The sequence below is a fragment of the Ursus maritimus genome, unplaced genomic scaffold (genome assembly GCF_017311325.1).
Source record: "Ursus maritimus isolate PB19 unplaced genomic scaffold, ASM1731132v1 scaffold_8, whole genome shotgun sequence".
NCBI classification, from domain to species: domain Eukaryota; kingdom Metazoa; phylum Chordata; class Mammalia; order Carnivora; family Ursidae; genus Ursus; species Ursus maritimus.
The window spans coordinates 48,593,755-48,610,940 of NW_024426996.1; the positions used below are offsets into that span (position 1 = coordinate 48,593,755).

General features: G+C 37.5%; 1 protein-coding gene across 1 annotated transcript in view; it reads right to left on the reverse strand.

Moving 5' to 3' along the window:
* Nucleotides 1–17,186, reverse strand: part of SLC30A9 (solute carrier family 30 member 9) — an 83,274-nt gene that overhangs the window by 32,942 nt on the left and 33,146 nt on the right. The window contains exons 7-9 of the mRNA XM_040624949.1: nucleotides 11,415–11,473; nucleotides 5,612–5,679; nucleotides 3,152–3,254 (exon numbers count right to left, since the gene is read on the reverse strand). Coding sequence (XP_040480883.1) covers nucleotides 3,152–3,254; nucleotides 5,612–5,679; nucleotides 11,415–11,473 — 230 coding nt within the window. The remainder of the gene's footprint in view (nucleotides 1–3,151; nucleotides 3,255–5,611; nucleotides 5,680–11,414; nucleotides 11,474–17,186) is intronic.

A 17,186-nucleotide genomic window follows, 5' to 3' on the forward strand; every position in this document is an offset into this window, starting at 1 on the left:
CGATCCATGAGCATGGAATGTCTTTCCATTTCTTTGTGTCTTCTTAAATTTCTTTCATCAGTGTTTTATAGTTTTCAGAGTACAGGTCTTTCACCTTTTTGGTTAAGTTTATTCCTATAGACTTTATTATTTTTGGTACAATTGCAAAATGTGATTGTTTTCTTAATTTCTTTTTCTGCTGCTTCATTATTAGTATATAGAAATGTAAAGGATTTCTGTATGGTGATTTTGTATCCTGAGATTTGACTTAATTCACTTATCAGTCTAATAGTTTCTTTGTGGAGTCTTGGGATTTTCTATATATACCATGTCATCTGCAAACAGTGGAAGTTTTACTTCCTCCTTATCAGTTTGGATACCCTTTATTTCTTTCTGTTGTCTGATTGCTGTGGCTAGAACTTCCAGTACTATGTTGAATAAATGTGGTGAGAGTGGATATCCTTGTCTTGTTTCTCACCTTAGGGGGAAAGCTCTCAGTTTTTGCCCATTGACTATGATGTTCCCTGTGGGTTTTTCATATAGGTCCTTTATTTGTTGATGTATATTCCCTCTAAACCTACTTTGTTGAGGGTTTTTATTATGAATGGATATTGTACTTTATCAAGTGCTTTTTCCCATCTATTGAAAGGATCATACAGTTCTTATCCTTTCTCTTATTGATGTGATGTATCACACTGATTGATTTGGGAATACTGAACCACCTTGGCAACCCAGGAATAAGGCCCACTTGATTGTGGTGAATGATTATTTTAATGTATTGTTGGATTTGGTTTGCTAGTATTTTGTTGAGGATTTTTGCATCTATGTTCATCAAAGGTTTGGCCTGTATTTTAGTGGTATCTTTATCTAGTTTTGGGGTCAGAGTAATGCTGGCCTCACAGAATGGATTTGGAAGTTTTCCTTCTTCTATTTTTTGGGATAGTTTCAGAAGAATAAGTACTAACTCTTCTTTATATGTTTGGTAGAATTTACCTGCGAAACCGTCTGGTCCTGCACTTTTGTTTGCTGGGAGGCTTTTTTTTCTTTTGAAGATTTTATTTATTCATTTGAGAGAGAAGAGGGAGAGAGAGAGAGGGCACGAGCAGGCAGGAGAGGCAGAGGGAGAGGCAGACTTCCCCCTAAGCAGGGAGCCAGATGAGGGGCTGAATCCCAGGACCGAGATTATGACCTAAGCCAAAGGCAGACGCTTAAGCATCTGAGCCACCCAGGTGCCCCTGGAGTTTTTGATTACTGATTCAATTTCTTTGCTAGTCATCAGGCTGTTCAAATTTTCTATTTCTTCCTGCTTTAGTTTTGGTAGGTTAATTTATCCATTTTCTTCTAGGTTATCCAATTTGTTGGCATATAATTTTTCGTAATATTCTCTTACAGTTTTTTGCATTTCTGTGATATTGGTTATTTCTCTCTCATTTGTGATTTTTGAGACTTTTTTTTTTCTTGATGAATCTAGCTAGAGGCTTATCAATTTTGCTGACTTTTTTCCAAAGAACCAACTCCTAGGGGTGCCTGGGTGGCTCAGTTGGTAAAGCATCTGACTCTTGATTTCGATTCAGGTCATGATCTCAGAGTTGTGAAATCGAGTTCCATGTGGGGCTCCATGGTAACAGTGGAGTCTACTTAAAATTCTCTCACCCTCTGCCTCTCCACCCACTGCTTCCACATGGCATGTGTGTTCTCTCTTGTTAAAAAAAAAAAAAGAACCAGCTCCTGGTTTCATTAATCTATTGTTTTTCTAGTTTCTATATCATTTATTTCTGCTCTAATCTTTATTTCCTTCCTTCTGCTGGCTTTGGGATTTGTTTGTTGCTCTTAATTTTATAAAAATATTTCTTTATTTGCACATTCAAGGAAAGGAATTAAATATCCCAGTTTATGGGTGCCGGGGTGCCAGTTGGTTAAGTGGTGAGATCAAGCCCCACATCAGGCTCCATGCTCAGCAGAGAGTCTGTTTGAGAGTCTCTCTCACCTTCTCCCTCCGGCCCTCCCCCAGCTCATGCTCTCTCTCTAATAAATAAAATCTAAAGAAAAAAAAAAGTCTAATGTCAAATCATTTTAGTTCATTAATCACCTGTGATTATTTTACAGCCTTAGTTTTTTAAGATTTTCTTTCTTTCTTTCTTTGGGGGAAAGAGGGAGAGAGCGCACATGCACTTGAGGGCGTGTGCATTGAGGAGGAGCAGAGGGAGAGGGACCGGCAAACTCCACATGGAGCCTGGAGCCCAATGTGGGGCTTGATCCCACAACCCTGAGATCACAACCTGAGCCAAAATCAAGAGTCAGATGCTTAACCCACTGAGTCACCCAGGCACCCCGATTATTTTATAGCTTTATTCAAAAAACTTAACTGGCCCTTATACTCATAAGAATTCATATTCAGAGACCAAATTTCTACCTAATGATAAGAATCTCTTATACAAAAGCCTTTGCCCAACACTTAGTACTGATAATCTTATACTTCGCATTCCATTGTTGTTAAGTTCTTAAAGCATAACAATCTGCTTTAAAATACTATGACCAGGGCACCTGGGTGGTTCAGTCAGTTAGGCATCTGACTCTTGATTTCAGCTCAGGTCATGATCTCAGGGTTATGAGATCAAGCCCTTCACTGGGCTCCATACTGGGTGTGGAGCCTGCTTGAATTTCTCTCTCTCCCTCTGGCCCCCTCCCTACCCTCTCACCTCATTTTCTCTCTCTCTTAAAAAAAAAAAAGTAATAAAGATCCTTGATTTAAAAAATAATAATGGGGGCGCCTGGGTGGCACAGCGGTTAAGCGTCTGCCTTCGGCTCAGGGCGTGATCCCGGCGATCTGGGATCGAGCCCCACATCAGGCTCTTCTGCTGTGAGCCTGCTTCTTCCTCTCCCACTCCCCCTGCTTGTGTTCCCTCTCTCGCTGGCTGTCTCTATCTCTGTCGAATAAATAAATAAAATCTTTAAAAAAAAAAAAAATACAAAAATAAAAAATAAAAAATAATAATGAATAAAATACTATGATCAAATTTCTATGTACTTCATCATCAAAAGTAAAAAAAAAAAAAACTTTCATTTTATTCCTCAAGCCAACTATAGGAATCATTCTGTTTTTACAACTTTTAGACTAAAGCCTTAAAAAATTTATTTTAAAATTAATAAGAAAAAAACTTTTACACCTTACCTGATTACAAGTATCAGATAAAGAGTGTATAGCTTCAGAGAACATACTTGCTGAACCCGTATAAATCCAGGCAAGAAATTTAAAGAAGCAGTTTAATCCATTGCTAGGAGAGAAAGATAAAACAATTTAGCATAGGTTTTGATAAAAATTTCCACCAAAAGCTTATTTGAGTATATAAATCTCTATACTAGATTCTGCTTAAAGTAAATTAAAAAGAATCTCTAGCCTTTAAGAATTTATTATATTTTATACATAACTAATGAATCATTGAACACTACATCAAAAACTAATGATGAACTATACAGTGGCTAACCAAATATAATAAAAATAAATAAAATATTTTAAAAAGAATTTATTATATTTTAGGTAACAAGAGTATAAGTTTGAAAAATACAGATTATGATATCATTAAATATTCAAGTGAAGAAACATGATTTGTGTAAACAAATTACTTAAGGGTATTTTGAGAACTGATGAGGAAGAGTGTTTTATATTTGGACGAAGTAAAGTCAGAAAGGAAATTAAGTGTCTTAGGTAAAGAGGATCTGCACTTGATATTGTCCAACACACTAGTGTCAAAACCAAGACTTCAGTGAAAGTCGGTTTATTTAAGCAGGCCAGATGTGAAGGTGCCAGATGCCAGAGGTGAAGACAAATCTAGACCAAGCAGTTGCAGAGTCATACTAGAAGATAACAGATGCGGAAAGTAGACATGGTTAGCTCTGAGGAAGCTCACTGTTCAGATTCCAACAGTAATGACTGATACGGTTTACCTCGGGCACTACACTTAGTCACTGACCATGTTTCATTATATTGCTATTATTACATAAATATGAATATCCTCATTGTATAAATACCGAAACTGTACATCCCCTTCCAGCTACTCTTTCCNNCTCTTTTCCACTTCAGATAATTTCTTGAAAAAATTGTATCTCTTGCTGTCTCCGTTTTCCACATTTTGCACCAAGTCTTCAGTCCATTTAACAATCGCTTATGCCTCAGATACCTCAACAGGTTATTCTTATCAATACCACAACTGTTTCTTGCTACTAAATTCCTGAAAACATTTTAGTATTTTCCTTAAGCTCATAGAAGCATATACCACTATCTTCTTAAAAGACTGTGTTCCTTGGCGTCCATAATATCCCTGGTTTTCTTCCTAGGTCCCGGTTTGCTTTCCTTTCTTTCTTGCTCCTTTATCTTCCTCAGTCTCCACTGCAGGCTCTTTTCCTCTACCCATTCCGCAGATGTTAGCATTCTTCAAGGTTTCCTCCTGAGGGATTTTTCTTCCTCACACTTCATACACATTCTCCAGGCGATATTAACTACTCCTATGGCTTTAATTATCATCGATATATTAATAACTCTCAACTATAAATCCCTAATCGACCTTTCCTTTGTGAACTTCAGACCAAAATATTAATAATTATTAAGTACCTATTATGTACTGGGTATTACACTAAGCAGTTTACATATATTACATACATTCTTCCAATGAAGAAAGTTTTAATTGCTAACCTCACTTTACTGACGAGAAGAATTAATGCTGTTGACCAACTCCACTTGGGTGCCCCACAAGCAGATCACTCAAACTCAAAAATAAACTCATCATTTCCTTTGCTGCTACCCTGCCTCTCCTTCAAGTGCTCCTTCCCTGAGTGATGATGCCGTATCTATTCAACTGTCCAAACCAGAAACCTGGGCACCCTCCTTGACCATACCTCCTAAATACTTCTTGGACCTAAACATGTCTTTCCATCCCTACCTTCACTATCTCAGTTTAGGGCATCATCACTTCTTCTCTGCATTACTGTACAGGACGTCCTCCAGTCTAGTGCCCCTCCAATCCTTAAAGATGAGAATTATGAATTTATCTTTGTATTTCAAGACACTATCACAATTCCTGACATGTCTATGTATATATTTTAGAAATAAAGAAACAAACTAATGAATTATGGAATTAATACTTGTAAATATCCTAAAATAGATTAATCAGTAAAAGAGAAAAAAGATAACAAAACAATAGGAATCAAGAAGACAGAAGAGAAAAGAAGAGGTACAAACATCAATTATGTTCTTCCAAGTTAAGTGGGGAAAAACAAGACTGTAAATATTCTTCAGTAGTTATGACCTATGTTGGTTTAGTTACTCAAAAAATGATCTCAGCCACTTCACCTTTTTAAAAAAGACTTCTATCAACTCCAAGGAAAATAAAAGAATTTTCAGAGAGCAACTATTCTTAGATCCTGACTACTCCAAAAACAGACCCAGCACAAGCATGGATATCTATACGGACTCTTCCCTCATCACTTTACTGACAATAATTAACAAAGGCTCATTCAACTTCCTTATATAATAACATGAACTTCTAACTCTTTACATAAATACCAAGTAATAAATTTTTACATTCATAGATGTACACACTAAAAATAATCTATTTCTATTTTAAATGGTACTTACATGCAAATGGCAACCATCACCACTTTTCCTGGCCCTTTAAAAAAAACTGATGTTGTTCTGGACCGTGGCTATAAAAACAAACAAACAAACAAACAAAAACACCAAAAAAATCTTTAAAATTTCCCAGAGAAACAGTTTAATGCTTATAAGTTATCTGACACACCAGAAAATATGCCCTCTATCAAACCCTCTGAACTAGATTTAGTTATTTGCTTCTTTTTCTCCAGAATCTCCACTTTAAAAAGTGAGAAGATAGAAATTGAGAGTATACATGTGAGTCCTTTTCCAAAACCTTAATTATTTGTTTTCTTTTAAGTAATTTCCTGCCTATTGCCAGAAAAGATCTGAGTTGGTTACATAGAAACTAGGGATAAAGTGATAAAACTGTATTGAACTAAGATCAATATACTCTAAAATTTTTCTATTTCTTGAGCAACTTAACTTTTAAACAAGAACAGCCAAAGCCAAGTTTGCTTCTCTAATTTAACTCCTTACTGCTCTCTAAATACCAAAAACCTCAAGTGATGATGTTTAATTTCAAAACAGACCAAAACAAAAGAAACAAACCAAGTAAACTATTTTTTCTTGAGTTACATGTAGTTTTGCTGTTCCTTCCATGTACACTTTCTATGTTGTTTCTCCTGCTCTTTCCTCTCCCTGGAATGCCATCATCATCTTCCATTTGTGCAGCTTTTACTCATCCTATTCCATGTTAGGCCGACTGGCACTTTTCTGTGTAAAGCCTTTCTTGGTCCATCACAGAGAATAAATACTCACTCTGCTGCACATTTATTATTGAATTTAACATTTCTATTAGAGCACCTCATATATTCTGCCTTATATCATTTATTCAAGAAATATTTATTGTGCAACTACTATATGCCGGCACAACTCTAGATGCTGGGACCTGACAGTAAATAAGAGTCCTGCCTTCACTGATTTCACAATTTAGTTCAGGAAGATAGAGAATAAGTCCATAAACAAATATATAACATCAGATAATAATGACCATAACAAAGAAAATAGAATGGAGAGGATCATGTATGGGGTCGGGGGAGGACGTATGTGGGTAGGGTTATTTTAGCTAGAGTAGGAAAGAGGTTCAAAGAGGAGAAGGCAGTAACCATGAAAAAAATTTGGAAGAATGGTTTCAGGCAGAGTATACATACAGCACATTTAAAGACTGTGGAACAGAAATAAGTTTGGTATGTGGAAAGGACAAAATAAGGTTAGTGTGGCTAAGAGCTAAGAAAGCAAGGAAAATGGTAGGGGTTGAGGACAGAGAAGGAGACAGGGACCATATTCCATAGGATTTTGGAAACTATGGTAAGGAGTATAACTCTTATTCTACTGGCAAAAAGGTGGCGCCAGATGATTTTATGCAGATATTTGATATAGTCTAATTTAGGTTTTACAAAGACATAGCTTAAAATGTAGAGAATAGGGATGCCTAGGTGGCTCAGTCAGTTAAGTGTGTGCCTTCGGCTCAGGTCATGATCCCAGGGTCCCGGGACTGAGCCCCTCATTGGGTTCCTTGCTCAGCGGGGAGACTGCTTCTCCCTCTGCCTGCTGCTCCCCCCGCTTCTGTGCTCTCCCTCTGAGTCTGACAAATAAATAAATAAAATCTTTCAGTAAAATGTAGAGAATAAATTAAGGGGACAAAAGCAGAGGTGGAGAGAACAATTAGGAGAGGACTCCAGGTAAAGGATGGTGAGGTTTAGACTAAGGTTTCAGTAAGAGGCATGGTGAGAAGCAGTTACACTAGGTATCCATCTTGGAGAAAATGCCAGTTGGACCTGCTAGTGGGATTTAAATATAAAAGGGTCTATAAACGAATCTTTTGAGATTGAATAAATAAGCAGGCTTTTTTTTTTTTTTTTTTTTTTGCAGAAGAGATGAAGGAAGTGGAGGTATTAATGAAGTACAAGGAAAACCAGGAGAAAGACTGTCTTGGGCTCCTAGAGAACAAGGTGTTCCAAGGAAAAGGAATACTCGCTACTGGTGGCAGGCACTTCAATATTTCTTCCTTCTTGGATTTCCATGAGAAGAGATCCCCCCCCCCCCCGCAATACTGGTGGCCTCCCCTCCTCCCCAGTGGCACTCTGGAGGTTGACTAAGTTTAGTGAGGTAAATTTAGGAGAGAATGCTGGTCATGCTTATTAGCTCCCTCCTTTATTTTGGGAGTTGGTACACATTCTCTTCTTCATTGGCTCCATATTTGGGCAAGACAGGTAGAGTTGTCTACAATTTACTGGGTAAGTCTAAACCAGAAGAATCTTTAAGCTCTAATGTACTGGCTTGGAACTCTGAAAAACAGATGAGGAAAACAAATAAGGACTAAAATTTTAGGTTGTTACTGGGGTCATGCCATAGTAAGTCACCACAGCTTCTGGCAATTTTGTCCCCTTGCATACAGACTACAAGGGCCTTGAAGAAGTAGAAACAGCCCTCACTGAGGGTGCAGGTCCTGTAAGATACGCTGCTGAAGCTTACACTTGAATGCTATAGATGCACCCTGGCTGGGTATTGCCAAGAAAGCTGAGGTGAGATTCTATATCAGGAATTAGGGGAGAAAAATGCCTATTTAAATTTTTTCTCACTTTTATAGTGTTTTGCAGTCAGGTGCCCAGACCAGATTTAAATGGCATTTTCTACGTTCCCTGTGGACAACAGAACACAAGAGAGAGCTTCTAGATTTTAAGTGTTAAGGCTAGCTCTTGACAAACAATATGCAATTAGATGCCCCGAAATTGTTTTGAACTGCCTTCAGAGCTAACACAAGGAATTCGACAGGAAGAAACCTTATCCATGATTTTACTTGAACTTAGATTCGCAAACTACAAACTCTGACCATGGCTCTAGATTTCTGAGTTCTATTGTTCATCGATAAATAAAAACCAGAGTATGTCTGTTTTATTACAATGAGAACGTGCTGCATCCTTTGGCTGAACAGAGAAAAACAAAACTCCAAAAAATTATTTTAGGAACAGTAAAAAAAAATGCAGAGAGATAAATGAAAAGATGCTGTTTAAACTGGAAGATGAGAAATATTTCTATAGAAGAAAGGTATGAGAACTTTTGGGATAAATAAGACAAATAAGGAAGGAAAATGAGATCTTTAGAATAGAATGTTATAAAGAAAAAGAGATTCATGGAGCTCAAATTGCTGATAAAAAACGATTACAGAAAAGGTGAAAACACGTTGGTAGTCATTAGATCAGAAATGGTGACAAAGTCCAAGGAAAAGCAAGAGATCTACGAGGAGCCAGGATTCACAACCCCCTTGGGAAGCATCCTATTAAACCCACCCCTAAATTCCATAATAAAAGCAACTGGAGAACTGCCCCTTAGCGATCAGAATGGCCAACATGCTGGGAATAACTGAAACTGGAAGATGGGTATATCAAATATTTATTTTTTCTACTTCTGGATATACTTGAAATTTTTCATAATAAACAAATTTTTTTAAAACACTGGAACAAAATTAGAAAATCTGGCAATATTTCAAAAAGGACTACCAGCAAAATCAGCATAAAATACTTAAAACACTCCTGGCATTTCAAGGTTATAATTGCAAGTAGAGATAAAGGTACTTCTGATACTCTAAAGGACTATCACAAACAAATTCACAGAATTAGAATTCTAAGGAAAGGCACAAGAAAGTAGAAACATATTAAAGGAGAAATGTATTAAAAGGACATGGAGAAATTAAATATGAAACAGTTAGATACTATTCTGACGAGAGAATGCTTTGGCAGACCCAGGACACAGTGAGTTCGCACATATCATTACAAGAGTTCCCCTAATACAGGAATGAAGCATGAGAGACCATGGACTATGAGAAACAAACTGAGGGCCTCAGAGGGGAGGGGGGTGGGGGATGGGATAGACCGGTGGTGGGTAGTAAGGAGGGCACGTATTGCATGGTGCACTGGGTGTTATACACAACTAATGAATCATCGAGCCTTACATCGGAAACCGGGGATCTACTGTATGGTGACTAACATAATATAATAAAAAAATCATTAAAAAAAAAAAAGAGTTCCCCTAATACAAAGAAAAATACCATAGAAAAACAAGTGTCTGGATCAGGAGAAAAAAAAAAAAGTAAAGAATATTTAATTTTAAAATATTTAACAGGACTAGCCCCATACATTTTAGAGAAGGAAAGCAGCCATCTTCAGTAGGAGAGTGAATGTTCCTTACAGAAATATGGGAACAGTAGAGGGAAATTAAAGTGTTATCCTATTACTACCAAAAAAAGAGTGTAATAGAAACAAATTCTAGGGGTGCCTGGGGGGCTCAGTTGGGTAAGTGTCTGTCTTCAGCTCAGGTCATGATCTCAGAGTCCTAGGATCAAGCCCTGTGTCAGGCTCCCTGCTCAGCAGGGGGTCTGCTTCTCCCTCTCCCCTTGCCCCTAATCGTGGTCTCTCTCTCTTGCTCACTCTAATAAATGAATAAATAAATCTTAAAAAAAAAAAAAGATATTCCATTCAAACCCTGGAACATTTCAAGGTTGACAAGTATGAATCCTCAAAAGGCCTCTAGTAACACTGTTTTCAGAAGTCAGCAGCTACTCTCAAAAATCTGGTGACAATGATCCTCCACATAAAACAGATTAAGACCTAGGAACAGATCTTCCCAGGAGGCAGGTCCCACGAGTCTAAATTATTCCACAGCCAAAGGCAGCGGCAGCAACTGCCATGGCACAAGTGACAAGGCTGGCTAATAAGGCGGACAAAGATCCCACCAATGAGATGCCAGAAACACAAAACTCCAAGGGGAAATGGAAATTAAGGAGTTTTGAATATAATAAATGGAAAAGAAAAGAATATCAAATACAATACGACTAGAGTTGTCATCATTGCCAACCTAAGTTTTGCCAAAAGGGAGCAATGTCTCAAATGTAACTCAGAAGAAAGCTAGCCTTTTCTCCACATGGGACATTCACTTCGTGACACGAGATACCTCCCAATTAGGTTTAAGAGCAACGCTGACTCTGGACATGACTATTTGGTATTTTGGAGGAACTGGTGACTTTGATAAGAGCCATTTCAGTGGAGTGGTGGGGATGAAAGCCCAAATGAAGATGATTCAAAAGAGAATAAGGGGTAGGATAATAAAAGTAAACTTCCTATACTGGTCCCAATATTAATTTCCCTCTAATAGGAAGTATTCTGGCACACAAGTAGGTAAGTTAGTAAATCTGGTGCTGCAAAGTGAGGTACTTTTATCCGATTACATCTATTTTTTTCAGTGAAAGATGAAGAAAGGTCATCAGCTGAAGAGGAAGGCTGTAGGAAGTTTGGGAAGAGAGGAAAAATCTGCAAGAGCTATCTCAGAGTGAGAGACTGCACCATGTAAGTTCAGTAAGACGGTCAAATAGTACTGTGCCCACCGATTTCATATATACTCACATAATGAGAAAGAACAATCAGAATGGCTGTGTGATTTTCTCCTCCAAGGGCTAAACTTTTTGAGCACAACCAAAAAAGTAGCAGTTTGAATATTTAATCAGGGTTACAAGTAGGAGAGAGGACAAAGTATATGAGAGAGTTAAATTTTGCTGAAAACCTAAGAAAATAAAGTCTTCTCCCTTACCTATATTTATACATTTATAACACTGTTATGAATTTAAAGAGAAGTTATGTCCCAGTTTTTTTAATTTCAAGAAAACCAGAGACAGACTATATAATTCAGTAAATTACAATGTACTCAAGAAAATCTTGAAATTTGATCAGACATGCTAAAATTTCACTGTGCAAAATATACATACATAACATTATCAGAAAGATAATCTTACCTTGGTGTTTCCCAGGAAGTCTCTATATTCTCTTAATATTTTTTGGTTTCTAAATAGCCCTTTATAAAAAAAGAATTACAAAGTACATTTAGCTCATTCGTATTCTGTCAGTCACATTTTAGGTTAACACAATCATTCTCTTTAAGAGTATGTTAAATATGTTCTACTGGCAATCCGCAAAAATATTATTATAAAAAATCTGGATCTGCAACCTGAATAAAAAATGGGCAAAGGACTAGAACAGACCTTTCTCCAAAGATGATACAAACGGCCAACAAGCACATTAAAGGATGCTCATATCAAACTCATTATTGGAAAAATGCAAATTAAAACTACAATGAGGGGGGCGCCTGGGTGGCTCAGTCATTAAGCATCTGCCTTTGGCCCAGGGCGTGATCCCAGGGTCTGGGATCGAGCCCTGAATCAGGTTCCCTGCTCTGCTGGGAGCCTGCTTTTTCCTCTCCCACCCCGCCTGCTTGTGTTCCCTCTCTCGCTGGCTGTGTTTCTCTCTCTGTCAAATAAAATCTTAAAAAAAAAAAAAAAAAACAACTACAATGAGGTATCACCTCACACCCATCAGAACGGCCATTATCCAAAAACAAAACAAAACAAAACCCAGAAAATAACAAGCGTTGGTGAGGATGTGCAGAAACTGAAAACCTTCTGTATGCTGGTGGGACTATAAAATGGTGCAACTGCCATGGAAAGAAACATGGACAGTTCCTCAAAAAATTAAAAACTACCACATGATCTAGCAGTCCCACTTGCTGGTATACATTTAAAAAAAAAAAGCAAGCAAGCAAGCAAGGAGGGTCTCAAAGAAATATTTACATACCCATATTCAGAGCACTACTATTCAGAATAGCCAAGAAGTGAAAGCAACCAAAATGTCCATGGATAAACAAAATGCGGTATATGCACACAATGAAATATTATTCAGACTTAAAAAGCAAGGAAATTCTGGCACACAGATGAACCTTGAGGACATTAAGCTATGTGAAATAACTCAGTTAAAAAGACAAACATTGTATGATTCTATTTATGAGATAGCTATAGCAGTCGAATTCATAGAAACAAAGTAGAACAGTGGTTACCAAGGGCAACAGGTGGGGGGAAAGGGGAACCACTGGTTAACAGAGTTTGTTTTATGAAAAAGTTCTGGGAAAAAAATTTCTAAAGATTTGTTTCATAACAATGTGAATATACTTAACTCTGTTAAAATGATAAATTGTGTTGTGTTTTTTAACACAATAAAAAAAGGCAGGGAGAAATCTAGATTTGCAATGAAACAAGGGTATGTATGTATGTATGTATGTATGTATTGGGGGGGTAGGAAGGGGCAGGAGAGGGAGAGAAAGAATCTTAAGCAGGCTCCATGCCTCGTGCAGAACCTGAGCGGGAGGCTTGATCTAACAACCCAGAGATCATGACCTGAGCTGAAATCAAGAGTTGGACACTTAACCAACTGAGCCACCCAGGCGCCCCAGCAAGGCACTTTGATATAAGATTCTCTTCTCAATATTATCTAAACATAGGAGCTACTTAATCTTGATAGAAGAACCAATTTTTCATTTTTTAGCTCAAGGTTTAAAAATACAAGAAAAACAAATTTCTTTTTTTTTTTAAAGATTTTATTTATTTATGTGACAGAGAGACAGCCAGTGAGAGAGGGAACACAAGCAGGGGGAGTGGGAGAGGAAGAAGCAGGCTCCCAGCAGAGGAGCCCGATGTGGGACTTGATTCCGGAATGCCGGGATCATGCCTTGAGCCGAAGGCAGACGCTTAACGACTGCGCTACCCAGGCGCCCCAAGAAAAACAAATTTCTATTACTTTATTTTCTCAAATTGTGTTTGAATATTTCTTTTAACGTATGTACAGCCTATTCATGGTATCATTATTTTAGTAGCAGAAGACTGGAAACAACCTATGGGGGAATGACTGAGTAAACTATGGTGTACCCCCCCAAAATGGAGTATTATAAAAGGAATGAAGAAATGTCTCTATTTACTGCTATAGAATGGTCCTCAGGACATAATGTCAAAAAGAAAAACAAACAAAAAAAAAAAGCAAGGACAGAAAGTACACTTTATTTATGAAAGGGGGTGGGGGGTTGATACCTGTATATATGCTATTTCATAATATATTTTTTAATGGAAAAAATAACTCCAAAACTAATTTTTTAAATGGTTACCAATGCGAGAAGGAAGAATAGGGTGGAAGAGATAAGGATGGAAACTAAATTTCTCTAAAGGTTATGTCTGGTAGATGTGACTTTGGAATCATGCAAATGTTTTCGAAAATTATAAAATAAAAATCAAAATTATTTCTAAAAATCAAAAACGAAGTGAAACAAATGAACCTAATTTTACATCTATTTGATGGTTTATCCATGCAGACAGAAATTTCAAGTGAATTTAAAACAAAGATTATGTAACCACACATCCCTAGTGGAATATATACTAAGACAAAAAGAAAAGTCAAGAAAACTTAAATCATCCTGATGGCAATACTATTGGTATTACTATTTTGAAACTACACTGTATTCTTTCTATATGTGTGTACACACATGTAAGAATAAACCAAAAATATAATTAATTATATTAATGGATTAAGAAATAAGATTTTCAGTGTAAGAAAAGAGTTACAAAACACAACAGAGAAAAAGAAAACATTAAGTTTTTCAGAATCGGCTATATATCTTCTCTATTAAGAAAAATGAAGTATTTCCTATTACTGTCCACTGCAAAGACCTTAAAAATATGCCAACCTATTAAAAATGAGGACCCCTGGGGCACCTGGATGGCTCAGTCAGTTAAGCATCCAACTCTTGATTTCAGCTCAGGTCATGATCTTGAGGTCATAAGATCCAGCCCTGCATCAGGCTCCATGCTGGGCATATAGGCTCTTTGGGATTCTCCTTCTCCCTCTCCCTTTGCCCCTCCACACCTCTCTCTCTCTCTCTCAATCTCAAAAAATAAAAATAAAAAAAGAGTACCCCTAATTCCCCAAGTACAATCTCTCAATTTTTTTACCACTAAAAAGAAACAGGGCTCCTTTCAGAGATGGGTAATGCCCAGTCTGGGGCAGGACATGTACAAGATAAACCTGAAACAGGGGCGCCTGGGTAGCACAGTCGTTAAGCGTCTGCCTTTAGCTCAGGGCGTGATCCCCGCGTTCTGGGATCTAGCCCCGCATCAGGCTCCTCTGCTGGAAGCCTGCTTCTTCCTCTACCACTCCCCCTGCTTGTGTTCCCTCTCTCGCTGGCTGTCTCTCTGTCAAATAAATAAATAAAATCTTTAAAAAGAAAAAAAAAGATAAACCTGAAACATCTTATTGTACCTAAGAGCAAGGACACTACAATACTAAGGTTATGACAAAGGGACTTCAGAACCAACTTGAGGTGCTTCCATTGGCCAAATATGGGACAATTTGAGCACCACTACTTTGCCTACTTTGTTCTTTCCTTCCTAGCATGTCTCCTCCACCCTCTTTCCCTTCTCCTTGATCTCCTTCCTTTCCCACCACTCCCCTTCTTGATACTGAATTCCCATGCTCTCAAGAAACTCTCTCTGCCCCTTTTCTTCCTATATTACTGACTATAATTGTCTCTCAATTTCCACTTAGAAATTTCATCAACTCATCAAGGGAAGGTAATACTGTCACCTTTAAGCTTTAGAAATGTACAGAATTTAGAAATACAGTTAAGGAATTCAGATTCTCCTAAATAAAGCCTGACTGTCAAACAAAAATATGTGTACATTTTTCTCAGATACTAGCACCTCTACCTCTATTTTAATCCTGCCATATCATATCAGTTCCCCAGAGTAACCAGAACTGAACTGCGGCGCAAGCATCTAATTCCCCAAGGCAATCAGCCCTGTTGGAATAACACTGGATCATATCCTGTATCAGCATCTCTATTACCTAAAAGAACCCAATGGAAGCCTTTTAACTGAATAGTGATACCAAAATTCTGAAGCTCCCTGACCCCAATATATATTTCTTTTACTGAAATATTTCACCCCTGTGGATTTACCTGCAGCTCTCTTTAGCATATCTGTGAATATAAAAATAATCAACAACTGTTTGCTTCTGAGAAGCCAAAACCCCACAGATACTAGGATTCACTGATTCTCCTTATTACTTTTCAAAATGCTAAACTAATGATTTAAAGGATTCTGCAAAAAAAAAAAAAAAAAAAAAACTACACTTGCTCAACATGCAGATGACTTAATATTATATACTGCAGGCCTAAGAGAACCTCAAATATATTCTTTATTCCTCCTGACCGGATTAGATGGAAAGAGACAAAATGTTTTCAATTTTGTCAAGAAAAGGAATAATCAGCAAAAGGTCACTCATTTTCTTTGCCTGAATTCAAACTATCCAAAACCACCCTCGATCTTCAACCAAGGTGCAACTGAGAAGATATTCGGACCTACTGACAGATTACTGCAGGCAGTGCTTAGTGAACTTTCTAGAATAGTTCAACTATCACTATCATATAAACTAACTAAAACAAATACCTGTTTTTTAAAGATATATACTGAAATATTTAAAGATGAAATGGACTGGTTTCAAAGTAATTTAGTAGAGTGAGGGTAAGGGGAATATAGATAAAACAAGGTTGGCCATGTGTTGATAATTGTAAAGCTGGGTGATGGATTCTTGAGGGGTTGTTACACTTTCCTCTGTACTTCTATGTTTGAAATCTCCCCACTGATGGGGGGAATGAAACAAAATGTGAAGAAGGAACATTAGGAAATATTCAGAACAAAAACCCGCAACAAAGCAGGGATAGAGGGAACATATCTCAACATCATAAAGGTCATGTATGAAAGACCCACAGCTAATATCATCCTCAACGGGGAAAAACTGAGAGCTTTTCCTCTAAGGTGAGGAACAAGACAGGGATGTCCACTCTCACCATTGTTAAATATAGTACTAGAAGTCCTAGCCTCAGCAATCAGACAACAAAAAGAAATAAAAGGCATCCTGGGGCGCCTGGATGGCTCAGTTGGTTAAGCATCTGACTCTTGGTTTTGGCTCAGGGTTGTGATGCTGAGCCCCACACTGGATTCCACAATGGGTGTGAAGTCTGCTTAGGAATCTCTCTCTCTCTCTCTCTCTCCCCCAACCCCCTGCCCTGCCCCACTCTCTCCCTCACTAGAAAAAAAAAAAAAAAAAAAAAAAAAAAAAAAAAAAAGGAAATAGGCATCCAAATCAGCAAGGAAGAAGTCAAATTTTCACAAATCACAGATAACATGATACTCTATGTAGAAAACCCAAAAGACTCCACCAAAATATTGCTAGAACTGATGTGCAAACTCAGCAAAGTCACAGGATACAAAATCAACATACAGAAATCTGTTGCATTTCTATACACCAAAAATGAAACAGCAAAAAGAGAAATCAAGGAATTGATTCCATTTACAACTGCACCAAGAACCATAAGATACCTAAGAATAAACCTAACCAAAGAGGTAAAAGGTCTGTACTCTGAAAACTATAGAACTTATGAAGGAAACTGAAGAGGACACAGAGAAATGGAAAAACAGTCTATGCTCACGGATTGGAAGAACAAACGTTGTTAAAATGTCTATACTACCCAAAGTAATCTACATATTTAATGCAATCCCTTTCAAAATACCACCAGCATTTTTCACAGAGCTAAAACAAGCAATCCTAAAATTTGTATAGAACCACAAAACACCCCAAATAGCCAAAGGAATCTTGAAAAATAAAAGCAAAGCTGGAGGCATCATGATTCT